Raw genomic sequence first — 24457 nt, 5'->3', positions numbered from 1 at the left:
TCCGAGACGGGCGCCGTGACCGAGCGGCGGCGGGCGTCAGAGAGTCCACGGGGCCACCCCACGACGTCCAGTCACCGTCAGAGTCGGACAGTTGCTGATCCGCGGCAGATCTGACCATCAGTCGCCGCTGAGCTGATATCAGCCACCGCTGCGTCGATCACTGACCCCATCTGACCAGCAGTGAAAGCATGCAGTCGGCACTGCTGAATTCGCAAACATGCCGAATGATTTCACAGATCAGAAACGCAGACTCAACAGAATCAAACGCATCAGTAGCAACAAAGGCCGACCGGGTTACTCGTCAGCCCAAAAGCTAAAACGATCCACGACTGTCCGCCAGAATCAATACCTTCGCCGAAGCCCGTCGACTGACCGGCTGGCTCTGTCCATCGGGCATCGCTCTCTTTCCAGGAAGATTTACGACTGTTGGGCCCCTGTCAATCACGGCGGATCTGGCGGGCCGCAGGGCAGGGTCCACCGGCCGCCCTCCGCCCGAGTAAACATCTCATCACCGTGCGTCGGAGACGGCGCAAACAGAGCTGTGAGGGAGTGCTGTGCCGTCCAGCCGTACCGACACACCATTCGTCTTTCAACTGTCAACGACCGTAGGTGTCAGTCGGACCGACAGTTACAGACGGTCGGCTCGACAGTTAGAGACGATCAGCGACGCTCAGCGAGCATCACGGGACCAGCCCGTTACCCTTGCATCAGAGGGAGGCGAACCGTAATGAACGAAGGGAGAACGGTGCGAGGGATAAACAAAACGGAGTGGAAGGAGGGATGTGCCATCAGCTGTCAACGTCAGACACACCCACCAAAGGTTGGTGATGAACTGTGGCGACTATGTGACCGGTCATGACCTGTCACAGCCTCCTCTGACCTGCAGTGACCTCAGTGACCTATCGTGACGACGGCGGTGGCAATCAGTTTATCCTGGCGACATATCTCACCCACGCGTGAGCTCTAATGAAATTAATTCCACCCGCCTGCGTGAAATCTCACGAGAGTTCACGGTTGACCTCGGGTCGGCTGTCACCTCCACACGTCACCCTGACCACAAGTTATTCCAGTCATCCACACCTGAGTAGTGAATAAAACTAAGCAAACATCCCACTCACCACGCGTCGGACGACTCCCTCCAGCTTCATATTGGTGGCCCTGTTCACTGTGTTGATCCTCTTGAAGAGCGCATGCCGACTGTCCAGATCCAGCGAGGGGTGGTCGCTCTGCACCGAGCGCAGGTCTATCGGGCAGCGGCACTCTGAAACGAACGGCGCGCGTCGGTCAGCCCCGCCCGCCGTGTCCACAGCTCATACACATGCGTACACATACACGGGAACGGGAACCACGGGCACACACCGTCCGCTCGTGCGTACGTGCGTGTGACCGTCCTACATAGTCGGGCGGCGCCGGGCTGGATTCCTCACATCATCCTGGTCACACAGAGGAGGTACTGTGCGCGGCAAACAGAGCCGCGCCGCCGCCGTGGCGAGCGGCGGGTTCCGGTCGGAGTAGGAGGGGAAACTCGCCGGAGCCCGGGGAGGAACGTCGTGTCGCACTAGCCACATCGCGTCGAACTAGCGTGCCTCTATAGATATCATCGACGACAATCCTGCAGTATCTCTTGGCTCTGCTTCAGTCTATCCTGTCTCTTTATTACCCTCCCCTCCTTGCGTCAGCTCTTCAGCTCGTCATGCGCCGGTGACCCGACCTTTGGTGACCTCTGCAGCGGCGCCGGGGACCAAATAAGGCGTCCGGCCGGGCGCTGAGCCGCCACTGCCGCCGCCGCCGGCCAGCTATGAGTCAGGGCTAATGACGGGCTTGGAGACGGGCGGACAAAGGGGGCGTGACGGTCCGCCCGCATAGCCGCCCACCGGACCTGTCACCGCCACCGGCGCCCGAGAAAGGGTGACGGAGGGCAGCGGGGAAGTGGGACAAATGGAGAGGACTGAATTCGTGATGCCTTTTAACTCTTACGCCACAGGGCTGGTCTATAATATAAGCACATAAAACCGCAAGGAATGCTTACATCGTGTAGGTACTGTATATCCACGTAAACAAAACTGACCCGATATTAAACGTTTTTCGGAGGTCCCGAGTGACCGAAATCGACAAGCAAATGCCTCATATAAAATAAACTTTCCGTAACGGCTGGAGTTCAACGTCCGCTCCAAATTCAGTAGCTCTAAGATATACAAAAGCGAAGGCCACCGTTTGAAATAGCCAATAGCCGGGCAGAACATCGGAGGCGGATTATATTACCGTGTCCCCTCTCACTGACCCCAAACTGTGGCCGGCACACAACGAGGGCAAACATAGGACCACATGAAACCCATTAGGAGGTGGTATTCCGGTTACCGACCCCGCACAGACAGGCCATCAATCACGGAAAGTTCTGTCGAACCCTCAGCGAGGAGCCGTCACTTCCGACGCGGCTGTTTCGCCAGCACCCAGCTGGAGGTGTAACTGGACACCGCGTCAGCGTCCTGTTTACATAATATTCCCGTGACGACAGCAGCAGGCCTAACCGTCCAGACGTCCGTCCGCGGGGTCTATCCAGCCGGAGTGGCACCAGCATCCAGCGCAAAACTGGACCGGCCTCAGTTAGAGCACCCAGCTGTGCACAGTTCGACGAAGAGACAGCGGCTCTTCTCTGTCCGTTCTACTTCGTCCAGGACCGCGATAAACATATACGGTCAGATAAACACCGTGCTCATCTGTGCTCTCCGAAAGGAGACCGCCTGCTCCGAGGGCTCATCGGCGCGCCTTTGAAGTACCGACCGGCCCTGTTCCACGACTCGTTAGGACGAATTAGCTCGGCTGGAGCCGCCCGCAAATCAAACACTGCGCGGCGCTCCCGGTTCCCTCTGACGTCACAAGTATTGACATAGGTGTGAGAGTGCGAGTGTGACGTCACAGAGATATAGGCAGGGTGCGGCGGGGTGTCCGGTCGAGGCCGTACCAGCGCGCACCACGTGGGTGGCGGCGGCGGCGCGCTGGGGTTTGAAGTAGCCCGGTTTCTTCCAGTCCGCCAATTTTGCTACTGTCACAACTCAGAGTCACGAAGGAGGGCGACTAGTGAATGAGTGGCTTTCAGCGCGAAGTCGGGCGGCCGAGGCCGAACACGAGCACGCGCGGTCAGTTCGTGATGCGCGAGTCCAATCCGTGACTGTGGAGAGGCGTCCAACCGTGACCGCTGAGAGCACCGTGACCGGGAGTCCGGGCCGCGTCCGGCCGTGACCGGTCCGAGACCACGTGTCCGAGCTGTGTCCGCATGTGTCCGCGTTCAGCGACGGCACCATCTGCCCCGCCGCGGGCGCCCGCGGTGTGCGGCGCGTCCCCCACGCGGCGCGGACACGGTCTGTTCCCACGTCACAGTTTGTACCGACCGAGGCCGGCCGGCCCTGAGAAAGTGCACGGGCCGATTCAGCAGGAGGATTCTGCACAGCGTAGGTTGACACGTACTATGCACACACGGCGCTGGGTGATGAGATTACTGACGACCGGTCATCAGCTAGCACCTTGCTCAGACCGGGTCCACAGAGCGCGGGGAGGGCAGCTTACCATCTCACTGACCCAGCAGCAGAGACAGCGAGCCGACCCAGCTAACGCCTCAGTCGACACCGCAAGGTCACGCCAAATTGAACAGGCCGACATGCAAATTACAATGGCTGCGCGCAACTGGTCTGTCGCCGTAACGACTACATTGAACGCGACGGCAGTCCTGAAGAACAAGAGTCGGCAGACACGGTTGGTCCATCAGACAGCAGTTACGCAAATGGGAATTAAACGCCGCCACTGAACACGAGTCATGGCCTTGGGGCGTCGCGCCGGGGGTCGGGAGCGTGCGAATGAGGTCCGCGGGAGCCGCGCCGCTCTGTGTGCGCGTGCGTCTGTGTGCTGAAGGTGCACGTCATCTGGCAGATTCTGCGGCCGGGAGCGCTCTGACAGCTGACAGGAGGCAGCAGCTGCTCGGTGCTCTCACACAGAGGCGCCGCGCACGGACCGGCGGGCGGCGTCAGAACTGGGCCGATCTGCTGGCCGATCTAAGGAGGCAGCGCCGGCCGTAAGCAGCTGGAATGTCCACCGGCCACCATCGATCACAGAGGGGACGGTGCCGGTGGTGACACGGCGCAGCGGGGCGGCGACCATCTCAGGAGCATCGCCCCCGTAATGGCGGGGAGGGACCGAGGCGGACCCCAGGCACGTTACGAGTTTTCGAGCAGAGGTGCGAACGGCGAGATGAGTGCCCATATCAGCCAGAAACACAAAAGGTCTGGAGATTAAATTTCCGGTAACAAATTCCGTCACCGAGTCGCAAAACGTGAGCAGGTTCAGTTAGGAAGCAAGAGAAGAGAAGAAATAAGAGAACAAACTAAAAAACGAACAAGAGAAGAAACTGACACCAGTAAAAAGAGGAAACTTTAGAGATGCAAGTGGATAACGCAAAAAAAAACACAAATACCAGCATCCATTCAAGGCGATTAAAGTCAAAATGTGCCGCAGTCGTAGCAGTGAACACAACAAACAGAAAGTGCATCAAATCACCACAAAGAGTGCCAAGCCATGCCCAGATAGAGAAGGCCCACCACCTCACCAAGAGCCGCCAGAAGAGAGGGCGGTGCGTCCAGTCTGCGCACGGGCACACCGAGTCCGGGCAGGCAGAGCTCCACGTCCCCATTGGCCGGGGACCAGCGGGTGGGGCCGCACCACAGGCCCATGGTGTCGTCCGACCCACACACCTCGCGTCTCCGCCGCACGGCCGCGCCTGTCTCCACAGCCACTGCGCGCCGCGTCTGACGGTGTCACTGTCCGCCGCCCAGAGCACCACGTCTCGCGTCCGCCCGCCGCGCCGGCCGCGTCTCCACTGCCGAGCGGGCCGGGCCGAGCGGGCGCCCGAGCGCGAGCCGCCGCCGCAGCCGGCCGGACTTCGGTCCCCGGCGGCTCAAACGATAGACTCGAAGGTCGGCGCGGGGGGCCGCTCTCGATCCGCAACCACCAACGTCGTGTCAGCAGGATCGGGACCTGTGACATGAGCCAGGTGACCCGTCGCTCGCCCCCCACGGCGACGCACACTGTCCGGGAGAGCCGCACCGGCCGCCGTTTTCAGACAGGCTGGCGGGAAACTGTCATGTTCTACGCTCAGCCGGCGGGGGAGTCTTGTGGTTGGCAGCTGACCCAAAGTAAACACGTTAATCCAGGGCGGCTTGCTCGGCACCGCGGCGATGATGGAGCGGAGATAAACAGCTGCCGTCACAGTGCCAGCACAGTCACCGGGGGCGAATTGACCGGGACCGGGACCCCGAGGGCAGCTGGAGCCTTCCCGCGTCTCCGCCACGCGCTGAGGCGCTCAGCCCTGCGTGCGCTCCGCCCTCCCCTCCAAGCTGCAGCTTCAGTGCGCCAAGGAGCACGAACAGTACAGCGTTACGGCGCTCCAAACGGGCCGGAAGGACCTCTGAAATGGTCCCGAAACGGCCGCTAAAACGGGCCTGAAAACAGCTCCCCGTCGGTCCGCGCCTGCCGACGGCCGGTGTCGCGCACGGCGCCGCGACTTACCGGGTCGAGTTTCCTTGGTAACGGTGCGGCGGCGTGCCCCGCCCTGCACGCCGCGCTGGCCGGCGAAGCCACGCGCGCGGGACGTGCTGGCACGCCCCGGGCGCTGAATCAGCCCGCGCCGAAGGCACCCTAGTTTGTACCGCCGCCGGCTATGCGCGCGGCCGTAACGGTCGACCCGGCGGCGGCAGAGCGGTTCGAATTCGCGAGCTCCCGGGACGCCCACCGCGGTGCACTAGATTCTGATAGGCGCCGACCGCTGCACGTCAGTACGAGTGTCAATAGGTGACGTTCGTCCGGTGCAACGGTCAACATCGCACGTGAGTGCGGAGTTTACGTCCGACAGTTGGTCGTGCTGAGAGCAACTGTCGAGAGGAGTTTGTGAATTGACCTCAATAGCAACCGTGCTAACAAATGTCAAGTACTTGCATTGATAAAATAGCCTAGCATAAATTGTAAAGCTGTTGAAAAGAATACCGTAACAGCAAATGTCATGAGATTCGACGATGGATTTGTAGGAATTTACTGCTCATCGCGATACCCAGTACAGACCGAACCGTTTAACCAACCCGCTACGGTCCGCCACCTTCGAAGGTGATGCAACGCGAATCGCTGTCCCGTTTGTTTGACAATGTAGCGAGTGATAGTCCGCCTTGTAAACATTTGCCATATGCAACAGGACACAGGGACGGGGGAGGCGTGGGGGAGTGTCGGACTCGGCTGTAGCTGATGCAAACGGAAACGATTCGTCGGCGGTACAGAAGAAAGCAGTCTCGTGGGCGACAGAATAATTGGGAGTGAAGCTGAGGGCGGGCCATACGGGCTTGTCTGCTAAGTTTTCAGCAGCAATGCTGCAGCGGGTTTCCCCTTCCGCGAATGGGAGGAGGAAAGCGAGCTGATCCCATTTTATTGCCGAGAGTGAAAAAGGAGAGTTTTCAGCATTGACATGCGTATGCTTATCGGGAAAATAGTTGCTCACCTTCAGACAAACCCAGTAATTGAGCGGTTACTAATGAACGAAAGAAGTCGTATGTAGGTCGGTTGAAGATTCCTTTACACCGTACACTCATTTTAACGCCCTACAGTCATAAACAACGGTGCAATGTCCAGTGCAATGTCCAGGTGAGCACGTTCCACGCGCCACGCTTGTCTCACGTGCGCACCATGTGTCCGCGCGCCGTGCACAGTGCACACACAATGCACACAACTGATGTTTGATCATTACGGTCGAACACGAGCCCTCGGCGTGCTGCCATCACGCCTGTAAGGTCGAGCCGATCAGTGAACGCCATCGGCAAACATTGGCATAAGATAGGGCCACGGCTATACCACCCAAATGTCAAGGCCGATTACCGCTGACCTATCATGGGACAAAGCAAACGAGCGTGGCTTGATATAGCTCATGAGCGCACGACGGTCAAAAGTCGCTGGTCGAAATTAGGGCACATAATCCACGTCCGGCGTAACTCGAGTCCAGAGCACACACCCAAACAAACACCGGCGCTTACGGTGTATCTCCCGTCTGACACACAAGTATCGTATTCTTTCGTCTGGCCTGGGTTCGAATCTCGGCACGGCTAGATCTAGTCAGATTCGGCTCAGTCCCCCGACCGCGGCTGTCACCGGCGCGGGACATCCGAGCTCTCGCCCGTCCGGCGCCTCGTTCCTCGGCGTGTGTTACGCCCTCCGATGGCTCGGATACTGTCCGCGAGGTCACCTGTTGACCTTGGCTCTGACACCCGTTCACTGGGAGAGGGGTAGACCGCAGCGGGCTACACCCCGAGCTAATACCGGCGGACGACCGACCGTCGCCCCTCCCCCGAACCAGGAACAGCTCATAGCTCACAGGAAGTGGGGCATATATGATCACTTCCCCTACACGCTGTGATTGTAGCGCGAGCAACGTGATAGTGACGCACTGTTCTTTATGCATCCACTCTCGTGTGTCTCACATGTGCCATCCTGTAGCTCCTATCTCATTAGTCACTCAGAACTTCTGAAAAAGTTCAGCCAGCCGCGGAAACGAGCCCTCTACAAAGACAGACCGACGGGGGTCGGACAGGATGCACGAGTACACGCACACCCCGGAGCAGCGACCCGTGGCGGCGGGCCGACGTCTGTCACAGGACGACCCACCGCGGCGGTATAGTTCGACCACAATAGAGCTCCGGATGTGGCGCGGCCTTCCGGAGAGGCCTCTCACACCACGACCCGCCACCGACTGACCACTCGTGACCCACGCGTGACCTTCGGCACCGGGGGCAGACCACCCCGCCTCTTCTGACACGAGAAAAACTCTGACCGCAGACGATAGCGGCGGTCAGAGGTGCTGTATCACCCCGCGCCATCCCGATACTGTTCGCCCAGTGTTCGCCTTCTGTTGGCTTCCAGCCGGCTATTCTCCGAGAGTAGAATCGGACGGTTTTACGGCGTTTTTTACGACCTGCTGAGCTGCTTTTGGTCGCCTGTGAGTGCCGACCGCGTCTCGCCGTGGCTCGTCCAGGCCCCGTGCCGTGGATTGCGCCAAAGAGCGTCTGAGTCGTTCTCACACACAGAACAGAGGTTGTGAACTTGCCGAGCTCAGTCTTCCATCCGTTCGTGTGTCACCGCCTGTCCCCACAATGCAGCGTAAGACTCGTGCAGCCCGCGTGCTCTCTGCAGCCTGGAGCCCTGCCTCGTGTCGCGGTGCGTGCTTTTTGTTCGAGGTCTCTGGTCCATTCTATGTGCACTCTGAACTCCGACAACCAGCTCCAGTTCTGTGTGCGGCACTCTGCGGCCGCTCTGTATTCGGGCGCGCGCTGTTTTGTGCTCAGCATTCCGTGTTCTGTTTGTGCCGCCGAGCTTTTCTCTGCTCTGGAGCGAGTGGTCGTCTGAACATCGTCCGCCGTCACAGACAGCACAATGCCTCCTCAGCGGGTCGCGTGCGGCGCGGCGGCGGCATCAAGGAACACGCTCCAGGGGTCACCTCTCGTGCCCCCGCCACGGACTTTTCCCTGCCCTCCAAAAAATACTCATGAACAGTCGAAGAGTTACATCAGCTATATACTCTGCTCCCCCACTCCTCCCAGACGCCGTATTCCAGGTAAATCGTCCTCGCCTCGCCTTCAGACTCGTCAAACCTTCCTGAGGGCAAACGCCGAACACAAGTGTTGGGAGATATGATCACCAGACGCCAACGAAGGCCGCAGAGCGCCGAAGGACCAGGGTGTGTCTGTGCGCCGTTCGACTCTGTCGGAGCACTCAGGGAGCTGAGAGCCACTGAGCGGTGATCCCGAGGCCGTCTGTGACGCAGCCCAGGCTCGTTAGTAGTCTGGGGAAGCGAGCTGACGGCTCAGTAGCTCGCTCATACGTCACAAGAGCGCTAAGTGGTCAGGGGTGAACGGGAGGGCACGGTGAGTCCCCTTCAGGGGACCGCTGCTCAGTCATCAGGAGCCGAGTTTCCCTCCCTAGCGAGACTGGTGTTTCAGGACCGCACGGGATGGGGGATGCGTTGACCCAGCTGTCTCTATGACAGAAGCTGACGGATGGCGGCACAAATGGACCGAAATCAGTGACAGGGGAGAGGTGGCGGCGAGGCAGCAGGGGTAGGGGTGGATATGAAGGGGAGGAAGGGCTGGGATGGGACCAGGGCGAGCCAAGAGATGAAGGGTTATGTAGTATGCCAATGGGAAGGGGAGGGAACCCACCGGCCACCATGTAGCTGCGCAGGGAAGGGGAGAAACCCACCCTGGGCTCCCTACCCGAGCCGGTTGTGAATGTCTGGGAATGTGTGTCCCCTTTCTCACAACCCCACCACCCGATCAGTAACCATCGGTCGCCGACCCTTCGCCATTGATGAACGCGCCAGACACGCCGACGGTTTTTTGTCGGCGTTAAAAACTGGCCATACATTCAGCGCTTTGGAGTCGACTATACGGCTGGTGCCAACGGGGCCCCTAGTTCCGCAACCGGCCCGCGCCCACCGTAATCTGTCACGGTAGTCTGTTCCATAATCCCTCGAGATAGTGCACGTAATCTCAGTCGATATGGCAATAAGCCGAACAAATGCGGCAATACCACTCATGTTCGGCACATAAGTCGAAGCTCGCTCGTGCTAGGTAAGCGCGTTATTCCGTCTCCGGTCGAGTGAGAGAAGCTTTACGCCGGCCTCCCGAGAAAATGGCGACGTCTTACAGCCGCACTCTAACTGCTGGGGGCTGGTCGCTGATCCCAAGACTGAAGGTCGCCAGGACGATGCCGCCCCGTCCCCGCCCGGGCGCCGGACGCCCCCGCACAGCCGCTGCCCAACGCTGTCCATCGCCGACCGTTGCAATCACAGACAGCTTCAGCGAATCCCAGACCGTCATACACCGCGAGAAATGCCCCATCCCCTGCTCTCCACGGTTCTTCATTCGCATCTTCGTATCTCCTCTCCCGCCTTCGTCATCGCTGTTCCGCCGTCTCCGTCGCCAACAGACATAAACACGAGGCGTCGCCGTTACATCAGACACCTCCGCTCGGCGCCGCACAACGGTCGCGTCACTCCTGTCCTCACCTCGCCGGGTCCGCCTCCTCTGCGCCGCATCAGTCGCAGCCGCGCTGCAATTGCATCTACGGCGCGTGGCTGTTGACGACTACAAAGGCGACGCGGCGGCGGCGGCGGATTATGGTGCGACCGATGGCGGGGAGTGGCGACGTTTTTCTCCGCGCTGGCCAAGGGTCGAGGGTTGGGTGCGCCCGAGGAATCTCGGATGGTTATCGGTTGCCGCACTGTCCTTGCCCTTAACATTCGGACCACCCAGGCCCGGTGCACTTTGTCTGCTCGCCAGTGGCCTGGTTGGTCAGAGATCGGAGAGATAGCTTTGCTTTTAGTGGGCTACTCTAGTAAATGTTGACGGTAATAGGTGGTTTGCGGTGAAGAAACGTGAAGTTTGCTGAATCAATTGAAAATAGCGCCGCGCTACTGGGAAAATAAGTTGGCAAGAAATCGCTGCAGTTCAAAGTCAATAATGCCTTAGTGCAATATTGATTTCAAAGAAGATAGTAACGACTCGATGAGAAGATAGCTGACAATAAGTCAGTTGACAATTGAAATACGAGTGTCTCGGCGTCGCATCGATTGTCTACTCACCTTCATACATCTGGGCGTACTGCGGAAAGCCGGCGTCGCGGAGCCAGCGACATGCCTCGAGAGCCTCCCATTCTGCAAACAAACAAACAAAACATCTCCGTCAGTACAAAATCGCACCAAAGTCATCATATCGTTATAAGTAATCGGGCAGTTTTCGGAGTCAGCAGCACAGAATTAGGCAGAGTACCGCGAATGAACAATTGACAGACAGGACAGGTGGGCGCAATGGGGTGCAGTGGAGCGCGGCGAAGGGGGCTAAACTCGGGGGCAAATTGGGTGCATGGTCCCATTTCGAGTGATGTACTCGATGCTCGAACTAATGAACTGATGGTCGAACTAATGACGGTCACACTGATAAATTGGTAGGATAGTGTGGGATTGACTGATTGTCTAGAATATAGTTACATGCAGGGCACAGACTGGTTATGTAAACACTGAGAAAACTCAGAACACTTCCTGAATAGTTTGCAAAAGTTCAGTGAGTCCCCACTCCTCAGCACGACGTCGAAATGGCCTCGAACCCACGGAGTTCGGAGGCAGCATCCGTCCGGGTTTACTCCACTATCTCACAGACTGTCACTCAACCGACTCTCGAGTCACTCCATCATACCGCCTTAGCCTGACACGGAACCAGTGACCCGTCACGCTTCACTAAACCCGCAGCACGGCGCATCCGCTCGGTGGTGATACGGCGCTACCTGTCTTGGTCCGACGACCGCGTGCCTCATGATAATTACAGCTCGTGCCGGGCCGTGCTTCGATAACAGTCGCGCTCCAGCGAGTCGTGTGTGACGATGTCGGAGGCAGGTGGGCAGCCCGCCGGCTGGAGGACCAAATAAGCCCAGCTCCGGGTGTCAAAGTGACTGGTCTCGTGCCGTCCTGCATCCCGACCCGTCCGTCCCAGTCAGGCAGCCCGGCTCGCCGTGTTGTGTCCGTCCGGACCAGGTGTCTGTCTGACTGACCGATCTCCCATCACCGGACGCGGCTGACCACATACTAATGACCCGGTCACCGGGGGAGGGACCCACTGGGGCCCACTGGATCCGCCCAAACCGGACCTCATTGGCCAAACCAGAGCGGGCGCACACAGCAGCCACGCCACCGCCGCCGCCGCCGCCCGGTGCCGACGGGACGGCATCCGGTGCGATGCCCCCGGAGTCGCAGCCCACACAAACAGTGGCGCCTGGGTGCCGCCAGCGCGGAGTGGACGACTTCAGGGTCCATCCATCCGTCTGGGCGGTCCAGGTCTGGACAGCCAGAGCCCCATACTGGGTCCGAACAGACAGGAACAGGGAGGGGGGGGGGCACCGGACCGTGACGCTGCGCAGTGCGTGACGCTCTAGTGGCGGCCGTGACGCTCCAGTGACGAGCAGTGACGGTCTGGTGACAGTCAGTGACGGACACATGTGTCTGCCACCGCGGTGCCTCTGATCTCACGCAGGGTAGAGGGGGAGGATGGAGGGGAGAGAGCGAGGGAGGGGGAACGGGACAGAGTGACACACTTGTCTGCGTGCTCCCACGGGAGCGAAGGCCTCCACCCGGAGTTACAGGGAAAAAGAGTATCACTCGCCTGTCAGTACCGTCTCCGTCACACGGATCTCGGGTCGGTGACGCCACTGTGTGACGTGTGACGACCGCCGCATGAGTGTGACGGATGTGTGACGGCCCGTCACGGCTGACATCTCGTCCCGGAGGTGCGCCGGCCGCTGACACCACCTGATCCGCTTCCGTCACCGAAATGTCATACGAGAGCCGTGTTTAGTTAAGGATTGTATTTAACTGTTATCACCATTTATAAGGTGTTTTACTAACACTTCAGCGAATATTACAGCAAGTGGGTCGTCAGAGTAGTAATGAAACGTTTTGAAAATTGATCAAGTATTGGCACATTATGAAATTATGTCGTAATATTGCATGGCTGAGCAAAAGGATTTCGAAAGCTGGAATAGGCTTCAATCACGCGATGGTTATTATCTCCTCAGAAAGCATCCGAATAGCAGTGGCTTATGCGTTCTTGCAACAGCCTCTCATTCCATTCAGCGACTATGCGTTGGTGGAGGCATGGTCCGCAGTTTAACACCGGATGTTGCTTCATGCACAGCTGCTGCCGTGGCGAGTACAACGATCCGTACCACACCACGCTACACTCGGTGGCACGCGCCAGCATATCTTCATATGGCGTGAACGCCCAATGAAGGACAGTCACGAACACGAACCCGGCACGACATGGGAACCATTCGCCTGACGAAACGACGACATCTGGACGACACAGATGATGTCCGCACAACGACGCAAGAAGCTTGCCACCTGCGTCGTGCAAGTCTGACGCAACCTAGATATGCCGGTGGGAGGTCAATCAACTCGAATCCAGGTGGAAGAAAACTTATCACATTTTGACACCCGGATCTGACCTGACCTCACTGACCTGACCTCCCGATGACCTGAACCGTTGACCAGTCTGGCAGCAAGTCACAACGAGCTCTGGCCCCAACACACCCATAACAGAGCCTCACCTCAAGCTTTCCTGTCCATCTAGCCTCGCCACATACCACCGCGTATCTTCTCGCCACAAGATCGTACCAACCAGCGCCACGCCGCGATGGCACGCCGAACTGAATGCAAATCAGCGAGCCTGGCTGCCGCACAGGCTGACATCAGCGCTCCACTCATCATCGGGTGTTTTCCATCGGCCATCTCGCGACCTCCGACCGACCTTGAGCGACAGAGTGCATAAAATCGCGGCATCAAAACAGGCCCGCTGGAAATGGGATAATTAGCCGGATGGGACCGGCGGACAAAAGTCAGCCTTCCCCAGCCGAACCGAATGCCCCTTGTTGTTGTGTTGCGCTCTGCGGAAAACGCCGTGCGGCGGAGTGCGGTGTACAGCGCGTTATTAAGGTGTCACGGGCGTCACGCGAGCAGCTACCTGCAGTTCGGTAGCACGCCGCCACAAGGTCCTCCGCGGTCCAGCGCCTCGCCAGGGACGCCATGCGCAAAAAGCCGACCACAATTACGCCACTCGTGAGCGCGCGCGCGATGTGGCGGTCGGACGTCGGTGCCAGGCCAGAACAAGCGGACCGAGCAAAGGCGAGTGTGAAGCCGCGGTGAGTCGCACTGCGCCGCGGCAGACGCCGGGCGCCGGTATGTCTGCCGCGACCAGACCAGTTCTCGGAGTCGTCTGAATCAGCCGACCGGACCGGCGGGCTTGTTGCACGCCAACCTTGTCGGCCTAGGAGCGGCGGGACGGCGGGGACAGCGGGCCACAGGGGCCGCCACGCCGCGCCGACTATTTGTCAGGCTTAGCCGCGGTGGCTGCTAAGAGCCGGGTGTGTTAGACCGCGGAGGTGGGGCTGCATAAGCAGCTGGGGCTCGGGGCTTACCGGGAATTTTGGCCGCCGCGGATTGGGTCGAGTGTCAGTCACAACAGGGAAAGCCGAGCCTCCGAGAGGAAAATGTGAATGATTGATGAAGATATCCTTTGTCTATTTTGCATCGAACAAGAAGCTCATCTGTTCGATACAAGTGCATATTGCATTTGGAGACGGGGCTATTTAATATTCATAGTTGTTGGCTTGCGGCGTATTTCAGTGCAAGCATCCATCATCGTTAAGAGTCCATTGTTGGTGTTGGTGGCGCAGGGGGCACAACATGCTGAGCGAAGCAGCAATTGGCATGGAAGGCGGCCGGCCTCAGGGAGAGACTGCAACGCAGGCAGCGCCACTAACACCAACTCCAGCGGGCGGGCTGGCAGCGCCAGTCGGGGCACCGCACGCCCCCTCCCCAACCCTTCCCCGGGGGCGGATCCGGGCCACAATGGACACCCTGTTCACACGGCCAGTACGGAAGCGGTGCTACTGTGCGCCGTGCGTGCGGCACGCACCCGAGACCACGCGCGCACGCACACACAACCGAGATCACGCGCGTCCCGGCCCGGACGGGGACAGAGAGCAAAACAGCGATTAGCGCGCCAGTGCCGCGGAGCGCAGCCTTTGTCTCAGGTGCGCCGCCGCCGAGAGTGGGGTAATCGGCCGGTGAAGGGACACGCGAGCAGGGGAAGGCGCGATATGGGGCCTCTGACTGGACCTCGCTGCGGGGCCGGGGTGCATGTAAACAGAACGAAACAGTGAAGGTGACTCGACACGGGGCCACTTTCCTCTGTTCACTATTGTTATGTGTGATTAAGTAGGTTTCTGCAAACGGATAAATCTTGTCGGACATACGCTATCTAGCCAGCAAAATCCATGCATCCTTGCAATTTATGAATCCATTGTACACGTCGGGACAAGAGGAGAAAGGCGAAAGAACGGCGCTTCAGGCGAGTTGAGCGTGACAAAGCGCTTTACAGGTGAATAAAGGATAAGAGAATAACGCCAGGTATTCAAATGAAACATGACAGCTGGTGTACCGACAGTGCCCGCTTGCAATGCAATTCACGAAATCATAAATCGCTAAGCCTTGCAGAAAGAATCGTTGGGCAAAAAAGAAAGCTAACGCGAAGTCGGCACTTTGAAGAAATTCATACAAAAAAAGCACAGCTGCAACCACGAGGAATCTCAACCAAACCTTTATCAAAACCGAGAACGCTGCCAACATGCATCAGCCAGAGAACAGGCTATGGAACCGACTTGCCGACACCCCCGACCGAGTTGTTCTCATGCAAGATCGGTCAAGGGTCAAGATCGAGTTGCCGTGCGTAAAGTCCGCTATGTTCGAGCTCGGGCGGCGGCTGCAGAGTAGACGGATCGACAGTGGCCATTGTTTCAGCTGCAGCGGGCTGCACTGTCTGCACGTGTCCGGCGTGGGCTCGGGTGTCTGCGGCGCCGGGCGGCGTGGGCAGGTCCGGATATCGACACGGCCTGACGGGATGGTACCACCCGCCCACAGATCCGAGCAAATGATATCGATATTTCAAAATCCCCAAATGTCATCCACAAATTTACGACGCTAAACGGACATACAATAATCTATTAGATAGGAAGTCCGGACGTCATTCTAATCTTATCTCTCTGATGAAGGTTACCTCTCAATGGTCCGATTGAATGTAGATCAGGTATCAAGCCAGGTAGCAAAGAGAAACTACAGACCCTAACGTCGATAGACTATCAGCATGTCAGACTGATAAGACGCCGCGATGCGAAGTAAATTTTCCTTATCTATAATTAATAACACAAATCAAGGCTATTGCGGTCGGCATAATCAGCGATCAAGATTTGTGCAACGAAGCATGATTCTGACGGCGCATCGAGGCCGGGTGGTCGCGCCAAGACGGAAGTTGACAGCAGTGAACTTTCGAAAAGTCGCAGGGGGTTCACGCTTTGTCAATGGCTCTTGGGTATCCAGTCAGCTAATGCCCCCCCCCCCCCTGTGTTCTGTGCCTCCTCCACCGGAACCGACAGACAAGGGAACCGGGAGGGGGAGGGGAAGGTCAGGTGCGGGCGGTGGCTGACCCCACAGAGGGCCACTAACACAGCCCGGGCCCCACCCCAGCGCACTGAGACCGGACTGAATTCACAATACCCGCAACGACCTCTATAGAGGTCAGATCTGCCTATAGGCAGATCTGCCTCCCCCGCGTCGGAGGACCTGTGTCTGACCCCACTGACCCACCGACATTTGACGCCCGGACCACCGCCGGAAACGAAACCCAGCCGGCGCCGGCCACCGGAGGCCCGCCGGCCGTCCGGTCCCACGTCTGCGCCGGCTCTGCGCGCTGTGAAAACCTCTCTCCGGGCCCGGCGGGGACGGCCGATCCATTACGGATGGAGCAGGTGACTGGATTGAGGCGTGTCCAAAGATAAATAGCCGCTGCGCGCTAAAAAGTCGCTAATGCTCCCGGTGTGGTATATCGGTGTCGATCTAGACGAGCACGTCGTTAGCTGTGTATAATTCGGGAGCCGGGGCTCCCACAGCCCCGTTACCATCCGTGACCCGGCCCATTGAGGGACCCTCAGACTCCCAGGTACTCAAACAGACATCAGCATACATCAGAGACAAAGGCCGGCGACACCGGCCCTGGCGGCGGTCATTATAGGACCCCGGGGCACGGAGAAAGGCGGCCGGGGACACGGGATGACCTGAGGTGACCCACTGCGACCCACTGCGACCCGGGACGACCCAATGACCCAAGGTAATCCGATATAACCTCGGATGACAGCGGCGGTGACCTGTCGCAAGCCTGCTGATCTAAGAGCCGCGCCATGCTGACCTCAGCTATCACCAGCGAGACTCAGCTGAGCTAACCACCAGCCCGAGTCACTCCTGTCCCGAGCCACCACACCACCGCGGTAACCCTGTCTCCCGGACATAGACCACCGCCAGTGTATGAAGTCACACCACTGTCACCCGCACGCACCGGTAAAAATGTACGCCCACATCCCTGCCACGCCGGTATGATGGCGACATGACGCCGGCTGGCATTTCGCGCCGTGCTGCGGCGGATTAAATCGACAGTGTCACACCGGCTGACTTGGTAGACAGGTAGAGGTGCTGGATTGGGTCAAGTGACAGGTCATCGGTCATCGGTCAGGGCCCAGTGGTTTTATTATTTTACTTATTGATGAATAAAGCAATGATAAATTCGCCTACATCTGTTATAGAAAATCGTTCCATCTGTGGTTAGGTATTGCCCAAATTACCATAATAAGAGTTCGATGAAGGGGTTTCAGAGGTAGGATGGCCTTAAAGCACCTAACACGTGGAAGTCAGGACAAAATTAGAATCAGTCTGGACCGAATTGGATAAAAATCGCCAACAAAAGGTGATATTACAAACAGCCACCAGGAAAACTGGGATAACGGTTGGTGAGTCGTAGTCTATAGAACACTATCACTCGGTCACCAAGGCTGTGTTCCCGTTACCGTGCACAAAACAGCACGGTGCACCAGAGGGCTGCACGTGCGTGGCAACACCGCAGCCACGCCCAGTGAGTATGTACCCAGCCCCGGGCAGCCCCACACGAAGCAAGGCGTGGTCCTTTAATCACCCGACTGTTCCAGCTGCCGCTGCAGCCACCTAATCATATCCGCCTATACCATGCTAAAAAGGACGGATGTTATCCCAACCCCTCATCGTTCAGTCAAAGTTTGGAGGGATGAAACTGATGCTCCGCCTGCATACGTAGATAGTAGATACAGACTGGCTCAATAGCTTCAGGTTTCGAATCCCAGCGTCTGACGCACCGACGACTGATCCCATAGGCGCTGTCCGGGCCCCAGGGCAAGTGACGACCAAATGACCTATTCACCGTCGGGGTCGACGGACGGCGGATAGGCGTCGGTCCATCGTTCCCCGACTCGCCGATTGTCGACCGCTGCAGGCCGGGGTGTCCGACAGAACGCTGCACTCTCACAGCGCCCGCCGACGGCTGTGACGTCACACTGACGTCAGCGCGGCGGTCCGGCGGTGCCAGGCATGATTACCATGACACAACACATGCACAGCGCGCGGCTGACTGCGGCCCCGGAGCTGGGAGAAACCGGCCCGTGGGTGGGGGTCCCACGGGTTAGGTGACCGAAATAGCGGTGTACCGTGATCACACAGACCGAGAGGCGTGCTCGGATCGGCGTGCAAAGATTGACGTGCTGGGACCGACGAGCTCTATTCGTCGTGCTCGGTACGTCATGCTCGACGGGGCGTACTCGGCATATCTGCACTCGTACTCGGCATATCTGCACTCGTACTCGGCATATCTGCACTATTCCAGAGAGCAGCTGGCCTGTACAGCTGTGCAATGTGCATGGCGCCCGTATCAGGCGAGCCGATCGGAGTCCCCCTCGCAGTCTCAATGCTGTCTGGAGAGGTTTCGCCGAACCGGGCGGTCCATTTTCTCATATCGGTCGGCGATCGGCGATGCCCTCCCCAGAGGCACCGGCGGGGAACGGGGCGCCGAATGCAACCCGGAATTCCTCGAGATCCGCGCCAGATTGAGGGCAGCAGCTCCTGGAAAACCTAGCCATCGGCAGCATCAGATTGGCACCCCGACCCCTCTGAGTTTCAGCGTAACGTCCGGGCTGGAGCGAAACGGCCGCGGGAGGCGGCGAGCTACGCCCGAGTGACGTCATTTCATGGCATAACATCACCTGGGAGTGACGTCATCTGGGTTGACCTCCGCGCCGGGTGAAATCGCTGTCGACACGCCAGCGAGTTCAAGCACCTTTTGTCCACACCTGCATGACAGTGGGTGGCGGCATGGTACCGTGGCAGTCGGACCAAAGCGGATCCGCGGTCCGTAATTAGCAGCAATCAGACTATTGTCCGCTGGGGCAGCGAAGACACAAACTGCCAAGCCCAATGCCCAGCAAGTCTCCGCTTGTAGTCTGGGTCAAACTGTGTCGGGCAGTGACATTATTATTATGCCATGCGTTACTAAATAGACGCTTGAATTATGGATGTTGTGCGTCAGCCTGCCACCATGCCGTCGTTTTGCTTAGGTGTCAGATCCACCCAGATTGTCGCATGTGTCAGACTGCGTCACCTTTACCTGACTAACGTCGTCTGTGTCTGTCATGTCGCCTGTGTCAGATGTGTCCGCCGCCGACCGCCGAGGAGACATGACGGTACGGTCGGACAGCCGCTCTTACAGCTGCCATGTGACTGCCATGTGGCGCAGCCTGGCCACGTATCTCCATCGGCGTTACAGACGGACCCAGGTAACAGGAACACAGCTGGCTACAGAGCGGAGGGGAGGGGAGGATGGCAGGGGAGCGCACAGCTGCCGCGGTAATAGACTGACGGGAGGCAATCGTATTTCCGCGAGGAATGTTCCCCGCCAGCCGGACCAAAATGGCTCAATCGTCCGAGAACTAATTCAGACGGGAGAATAGCGCCGCCATCCGCGAACTATTCAGTTGATAGGATCCTGCTGTGACATACGCGGTAGGTATTCTCGTTAAGCATAATTCATAGAAAGAAAATGAAGAGAAGTTTTTGGTTTCACCATATTTTGAAGGAAGATCCAAATGTAAAACATTTTGCGTGAGCCGTGACATAATTACAAGGACGGCCGCTGTATCGGCTCCATCCTGTTGCGCCACTCCCCAACCAGAGGCCGCCATCGCGTGTGTGATTCCCCGATCAGGGTCGCCGGCGGAGCTGTGGTTCCCGAGCCGCAGAACCACCCTGGGAACCTCCAGAGAGCCACCGGAAACCGTCCCGTCCACCGCCGCCGCGCCGCCACCACACGGTCTGCGCGTGAATAACGATAGCTCGTGAGGCACTGATTGTCTGTAATGGTCCATAGCCTGGGAGCCAGCGCCGAGGGCCGCCAAAGAAAGCGGCCATTTAAATCCACGCACATCACGGCGGGACTGGGACAGTGACCTCGTGCCTTTAAAGGGAGTCGCGACAGCCACACTGTTCCGGTGAACAAAACGCTACATGGGTTCATGGTGCGGGCGCCTCGTGTGCTTGCATCAGACAGCTAATATGCAAGCGCACTGAAAATGCAGCCCGACATATATGAGATCGTGACATTTCGATGAGGCCATATTGAGAAGTGCAGCTTCGAAACAAGCGGCGGATAGCCTTTTGTTATTAAAAATGATGACGCAAACCCCAACATCTTTGACACTGAGACATAGCTCTGAGATACAAGACGATGATATTCAAAATTCAGGCCAATTAGATGCACAGTCATAACTCGTGGCGTGTAGGGCGCCTCGCAACACGCACCAGTTTCATGATTGCCTTCCCACATAGCCAGCCAGGCCGCACGGACGGTGTCCCCACGGCGCGTCGGCGGCGGCCATTTTTTACACCTCTTTTTCCATGTCACGCCAGGTTCTCACGACAGCGGCACCTGGGAGGCCTTGGCGGCCGGGCCGCGGGGTCTGACCGTCACGGCTACCCTCCCACCACGACAGCAGCCAGCCGTGATCCAACTCGGCACAGTTCGTGACGCCACCGCCGCGCCGCGTGACACTCGCGCTCCATGACAGCAGCGACCATGTGCCGTTTTTCGCCGCACTCAGAGAAAGCCGCGGCGCGATTGGCACCGCGGCAAAAACGGTTGGTTTTTGCGCTCGGCCGGCCGGCTGGAGTGTGACGGACTGGACGGAGACGAAGGAGGTGACCGGTCGGAGGCGGTGGACGTCTCGCCGACCTGTCACGGCCGCCCCACACGCGCCGGGCGCGCGCCGCGGTTTTGTGTACCGGTTCGTCTCTGCCGCCCACGGCCGGAGCGTGCTCTCGGCTCATCTCCAGCCCAGAGACACACGTGCCGCCTACACAGCCGGGCAAAGTCTCCGTCAGACAGTACAGAGCGTCAGCGGTTCGCCAGCGAGACACAGCGCGACACGCGCGACCGCAGACGAGGCCAACGCCCCGGTCCGGTCTCCGAGCGGCCGGACGGGAGCAGAACATTTGGACGGTTTGGACAGTTTGGACGTCTTGCAGCAGCTGCGATATTGTGAAATATCGGAAAGTTAATTGGGTGAGCGGTTTGAGACGGACGGAGATAGAAGGTGAAGGCAAACGGGAGATGAGTTGGACAGCTGCTCTGAGGTTTTAATGGTATCCGTGCAATTCATCCTTCTATCACGAAAAGCTGGGAAAGTGAAACAGCCGCACAGACGTCACGATTTAAAATCTGCCCTAGTGAAATACGTCGCGATCTTTTCACTAATTACTTACCACTTTACTTTACAGCCCGAAAAGGTTAACGTCAAAGCCCAACATGTTCCTGGCTAACAATAAATGTCTGCGCAGCGATATTCTAGAGTTGTTTTAACAACTTCCGGAAGTGCGCATTATCCGCCCGGAATCGCCAGCAGCTTCGACTTCGGCTAAGACTCCGATACTTCTCATAAGCGTTCAACCATTCACAAGTTCACACGGGGTGCTCTGATCCATCAAATCGCGGATCCGGACGCAGTCCATCTGCTGGGCACTCCCACGAATCGGAGCCCCAAGCGGCCTGACCACAAAACGCTCTCTTCGGCACCGCACCCAGTCCCGTTCATCAATAATCAATTAGTCAGCCAAATGAATCGCGGACAGGTGCGTGATGATGCCGAGAACTCAGGTCGCCTCGGGCCATGGGTCAGTGTGGCCCCGGGTCACAGGAGATCAGCCCCGAACTGACAGGGAGGCGGACAGTGGGCGGTCAGGCATGTCAACCCATTCCCCGGGCTGGCGTGCATCCGTCAGAGCGGTCATAACAACACGTCACCGGAAGGAGCTTAGAAGTTAGCCAAATCGCATCGGAACCCCAAGCCAAACAAGGGCAGATTATTCTGGCGTGTTGTGGCATTCCTGCAAACAGGCAGCAACGCTAACAAACCGCTGGAATTGGGCGATTCTCCGTCGCTGAGCTCGTCGCCGTCATCCGAGTGAACCCCTGAGCCTCTGCCTGGTCTATCTAAGAGTGGAGAAAGTCTCAGCCGAGGCGGACCGTGGCATGAGAACGCGCACGCACCATGCGTGGCTCCGGTCACGGCACGTCTAACGTCACGTCACGGCAGGTCTCATATCACGGCATGTTTCGAGCCGTTCGCCGCCAGCCAGACGCCCAATCCGACTCACTTAGCTTGGACATCCGGGTCACATAAGTCAACTGTGCTCTGCAGTCGCGGGCAGACCGGCTGTGCCGTGAACACCTGTGACGCCCTAGCCACCTGAACAACCACCGTGCACAGGATGTCACATCGGATGTATAGGAGGTGGGGAGGGGAGGGCAGGCAGTGGGCACCGGCTGCAGCTGTGCGGGGCCCGGCGGGACGCGTCAAGGTAGGCGACAACGCGACGAATATCTGCGCGGGCTACTGCTTCAACGCATCGGTTATGAAAGGAAGATAAAGGGAGAGAAGGGGAGAAGAAAGAGGGAAAGGGAGGGATATTACAGCGAGAAGAAGAGAGAATACCGAGAGGAGAAAATTGATGCACAATAACTGAGAGCGCTCAAGCAATCACACGCCGATATTTGTAGATGTGCCAGCCAGACATCTGGAATTTGTCATCGGTGCTACTGGCCTCGGCAATACGAACGTGGTGCAAAAGAACGTTATAGGCGACATGCCTGACATATCGTTTACAAGGTATGTAGCAATGCATAAATCGCGAACGGCACCCAGTCGCTAGTCATCGCCATCGGGATACGCTTCTGTGCACAATGCACTCTATCTTCTCAATTATATAGCCGATCCAACGTTAACCGGCGCAGCTTTCCGCACCTCGTCAGGCACAAATGTGTGCCTGCCCAGTGCCCATATATGTGACAAAAAACCATACATGGTTTTTGCCAAAAGCTTATGTAACACCTGGTAATAAATCCTGACAGTTTGCCATGATTGTCTGGCAGCATCAGCCGACCGTAACCGCCTCCAGGCAACATCGACCTGGCGCCGTCACAGGGCGATCGGCGCCGGTTAGTAACACCGCTGCCGAGACGGCGCGGGGGTGTGAGGCTCGCCACTGACCCGAGCACAGAGCGTGTCGGGGCGACGGCGCCGGCAGCCGGGAGCTGTTGTTCTCCCACAGCGGACCGGGCCGGGTCCACCCTTCCTCCGCGCCGACATGCATATGCATTAGGCGCGTTTCGCGCGCCGCGCGGCCCGCGACCCGCCGTACCAACCAGGCAATTACAGGCAACGGTGGAAAAACGACAAACCGGGCCACCCCTTTGTGTAGTGCCACAAAGCGGGGTGATTTGTGAGCGGGGCGGGGGCGGGAGGTGCGTGACTGTAGCGGACCGGCCGCCCACCGCCAATGCCGCCGGTGCCGCCGCCGCTGTGACACGCGTTCCCGGCTGTGAGTCGGACCTGTTACTGAAACTCGACCCGGCGTTACAAAATGCACCGCGCAAAAAGTAGCGATTCGTCGCAATGCAAATAGTTCGCTGTATAATAAGTTATCCGTAAAAATAATTAAATTAAAATCAAAACGTGAACGTCCTCTGGCCTTCGGAATTTCAAATTCTTATGACACGGCATACATCATTCGGTTTGCTGTTTCCGAGACCGCACTTCAAACACATGTTCTCAATGTTCCCATTTGTTTACCAGACTTCAGCACAGGTGTATCACGCCTGTCTCAGTCGCTAGCTGGCGGGCTCATCCCCTTACAGACTCGTATCTCGCTGCTGCTGCTGGGGCGGGGAGGGCTGGCGGGCGGGGTACGCACAAAAAGTGCCCGTTTCCAGGCGCTATCTGGAGCGGATCGCGGCAGGCGACGGCGGCGGCACGCCGGATTGCAGCGGTAACCGCCTGTACTAGTCGCTGGCAATGTAATTCAGTCCGACCACCAGCCGGCGAGCCAGGTATCCGAGCCGAGGCGGCGGCATGGGCCACTGGCGGAGGATAGGGGATGGGACCGGACGGACACACTGGGGGGACAGGGTGGCGTGGGATAGAACGGGACGAGTACTGCAGGTTGATAAAATTAATGTTAAATGATTTCTGAGTCATCTGGAAAGTCACAATTTTGCTCGACTTTTAACAGCTAAACTAAACCTAAACGTTTCAGCTTCGATCTTTATAAATAAGCCACATTAGATTTACTTCACCTCATGTATGTACGTCTCAGCATCACCCATCACCCCAAGCTTATATGCATTCATCATCAGATGGAGGCGAACGGAGCAGTGGTACGGGGAAGACAGCATTCAGTTCGAGAAGAAACGCGCCGGCGCGGTGGTGCTATAATCAGTCCAGGTCGTTTTGATTAGCTGCTTCGTAGTCGACTGCAAGATGAAATTCTGAAAACCATGGCTCAGATTTACAAGGATTCAGCAAACGTTCTTTAAATCGCAAAGCAACAATCGCCGAAAGAGTAGGTATCCCAATAAACAGTGGAGTTCCC

The 24457-nt window shown here is 58.0% G+C and overlaps 1 protein-coding gene across 3 annotated transcripts in view; it reads right to left on the bottom strand.

The window, feature by feature from the left end:
* The window catches only part of LOC122394480 (stAR-related lipid transfer protein 13-like), a 66794-nt gene that overhangs the window by 12161 nt on the left and 30176 nt on the right, over positions 1-24457 (bottom strand). For all 3 annotated transcript variants that reach the window (XM_043391369.1, XM_043391368.1, XM_043391370.1), the window contains 2 exons: positions 10664-10735; positions 1119-1261 (listed from right to left, as the gene is read on the bottom strand). In XM_043391369.1, the coding sequence (XP_043247304.1) occupies positions 1119-1261; positions 10664-10735 (215 nt within the window). The remainder of the gene's footprint in view (positions 1-1118; positions 1262-10663; positions 10736-24457) is intronic.

The sequence above is a fragment of the Amphibalanus amphitrite genome, unplaced genomic scaffold (genome assembly GCF_019059575.1).
Source record: "Amphibalanus amphitrite isolate SeventyFive unplaced genomic scaffold, NRLGWU_Aamphi_draft 000594F_arrow, whole genome shotgun sequence".
In the NCBI taxonomy this organism is placed as follows: Eukaryota; Metazoa; Arthropoda; class Thecostraca; order Balanomorpha; family Balanidae; genus Amphibalanus; species Amphibalanus amphitrite.
This window is presented reverse-complemented; position numbering and strand designations above follow the sequence as displayed.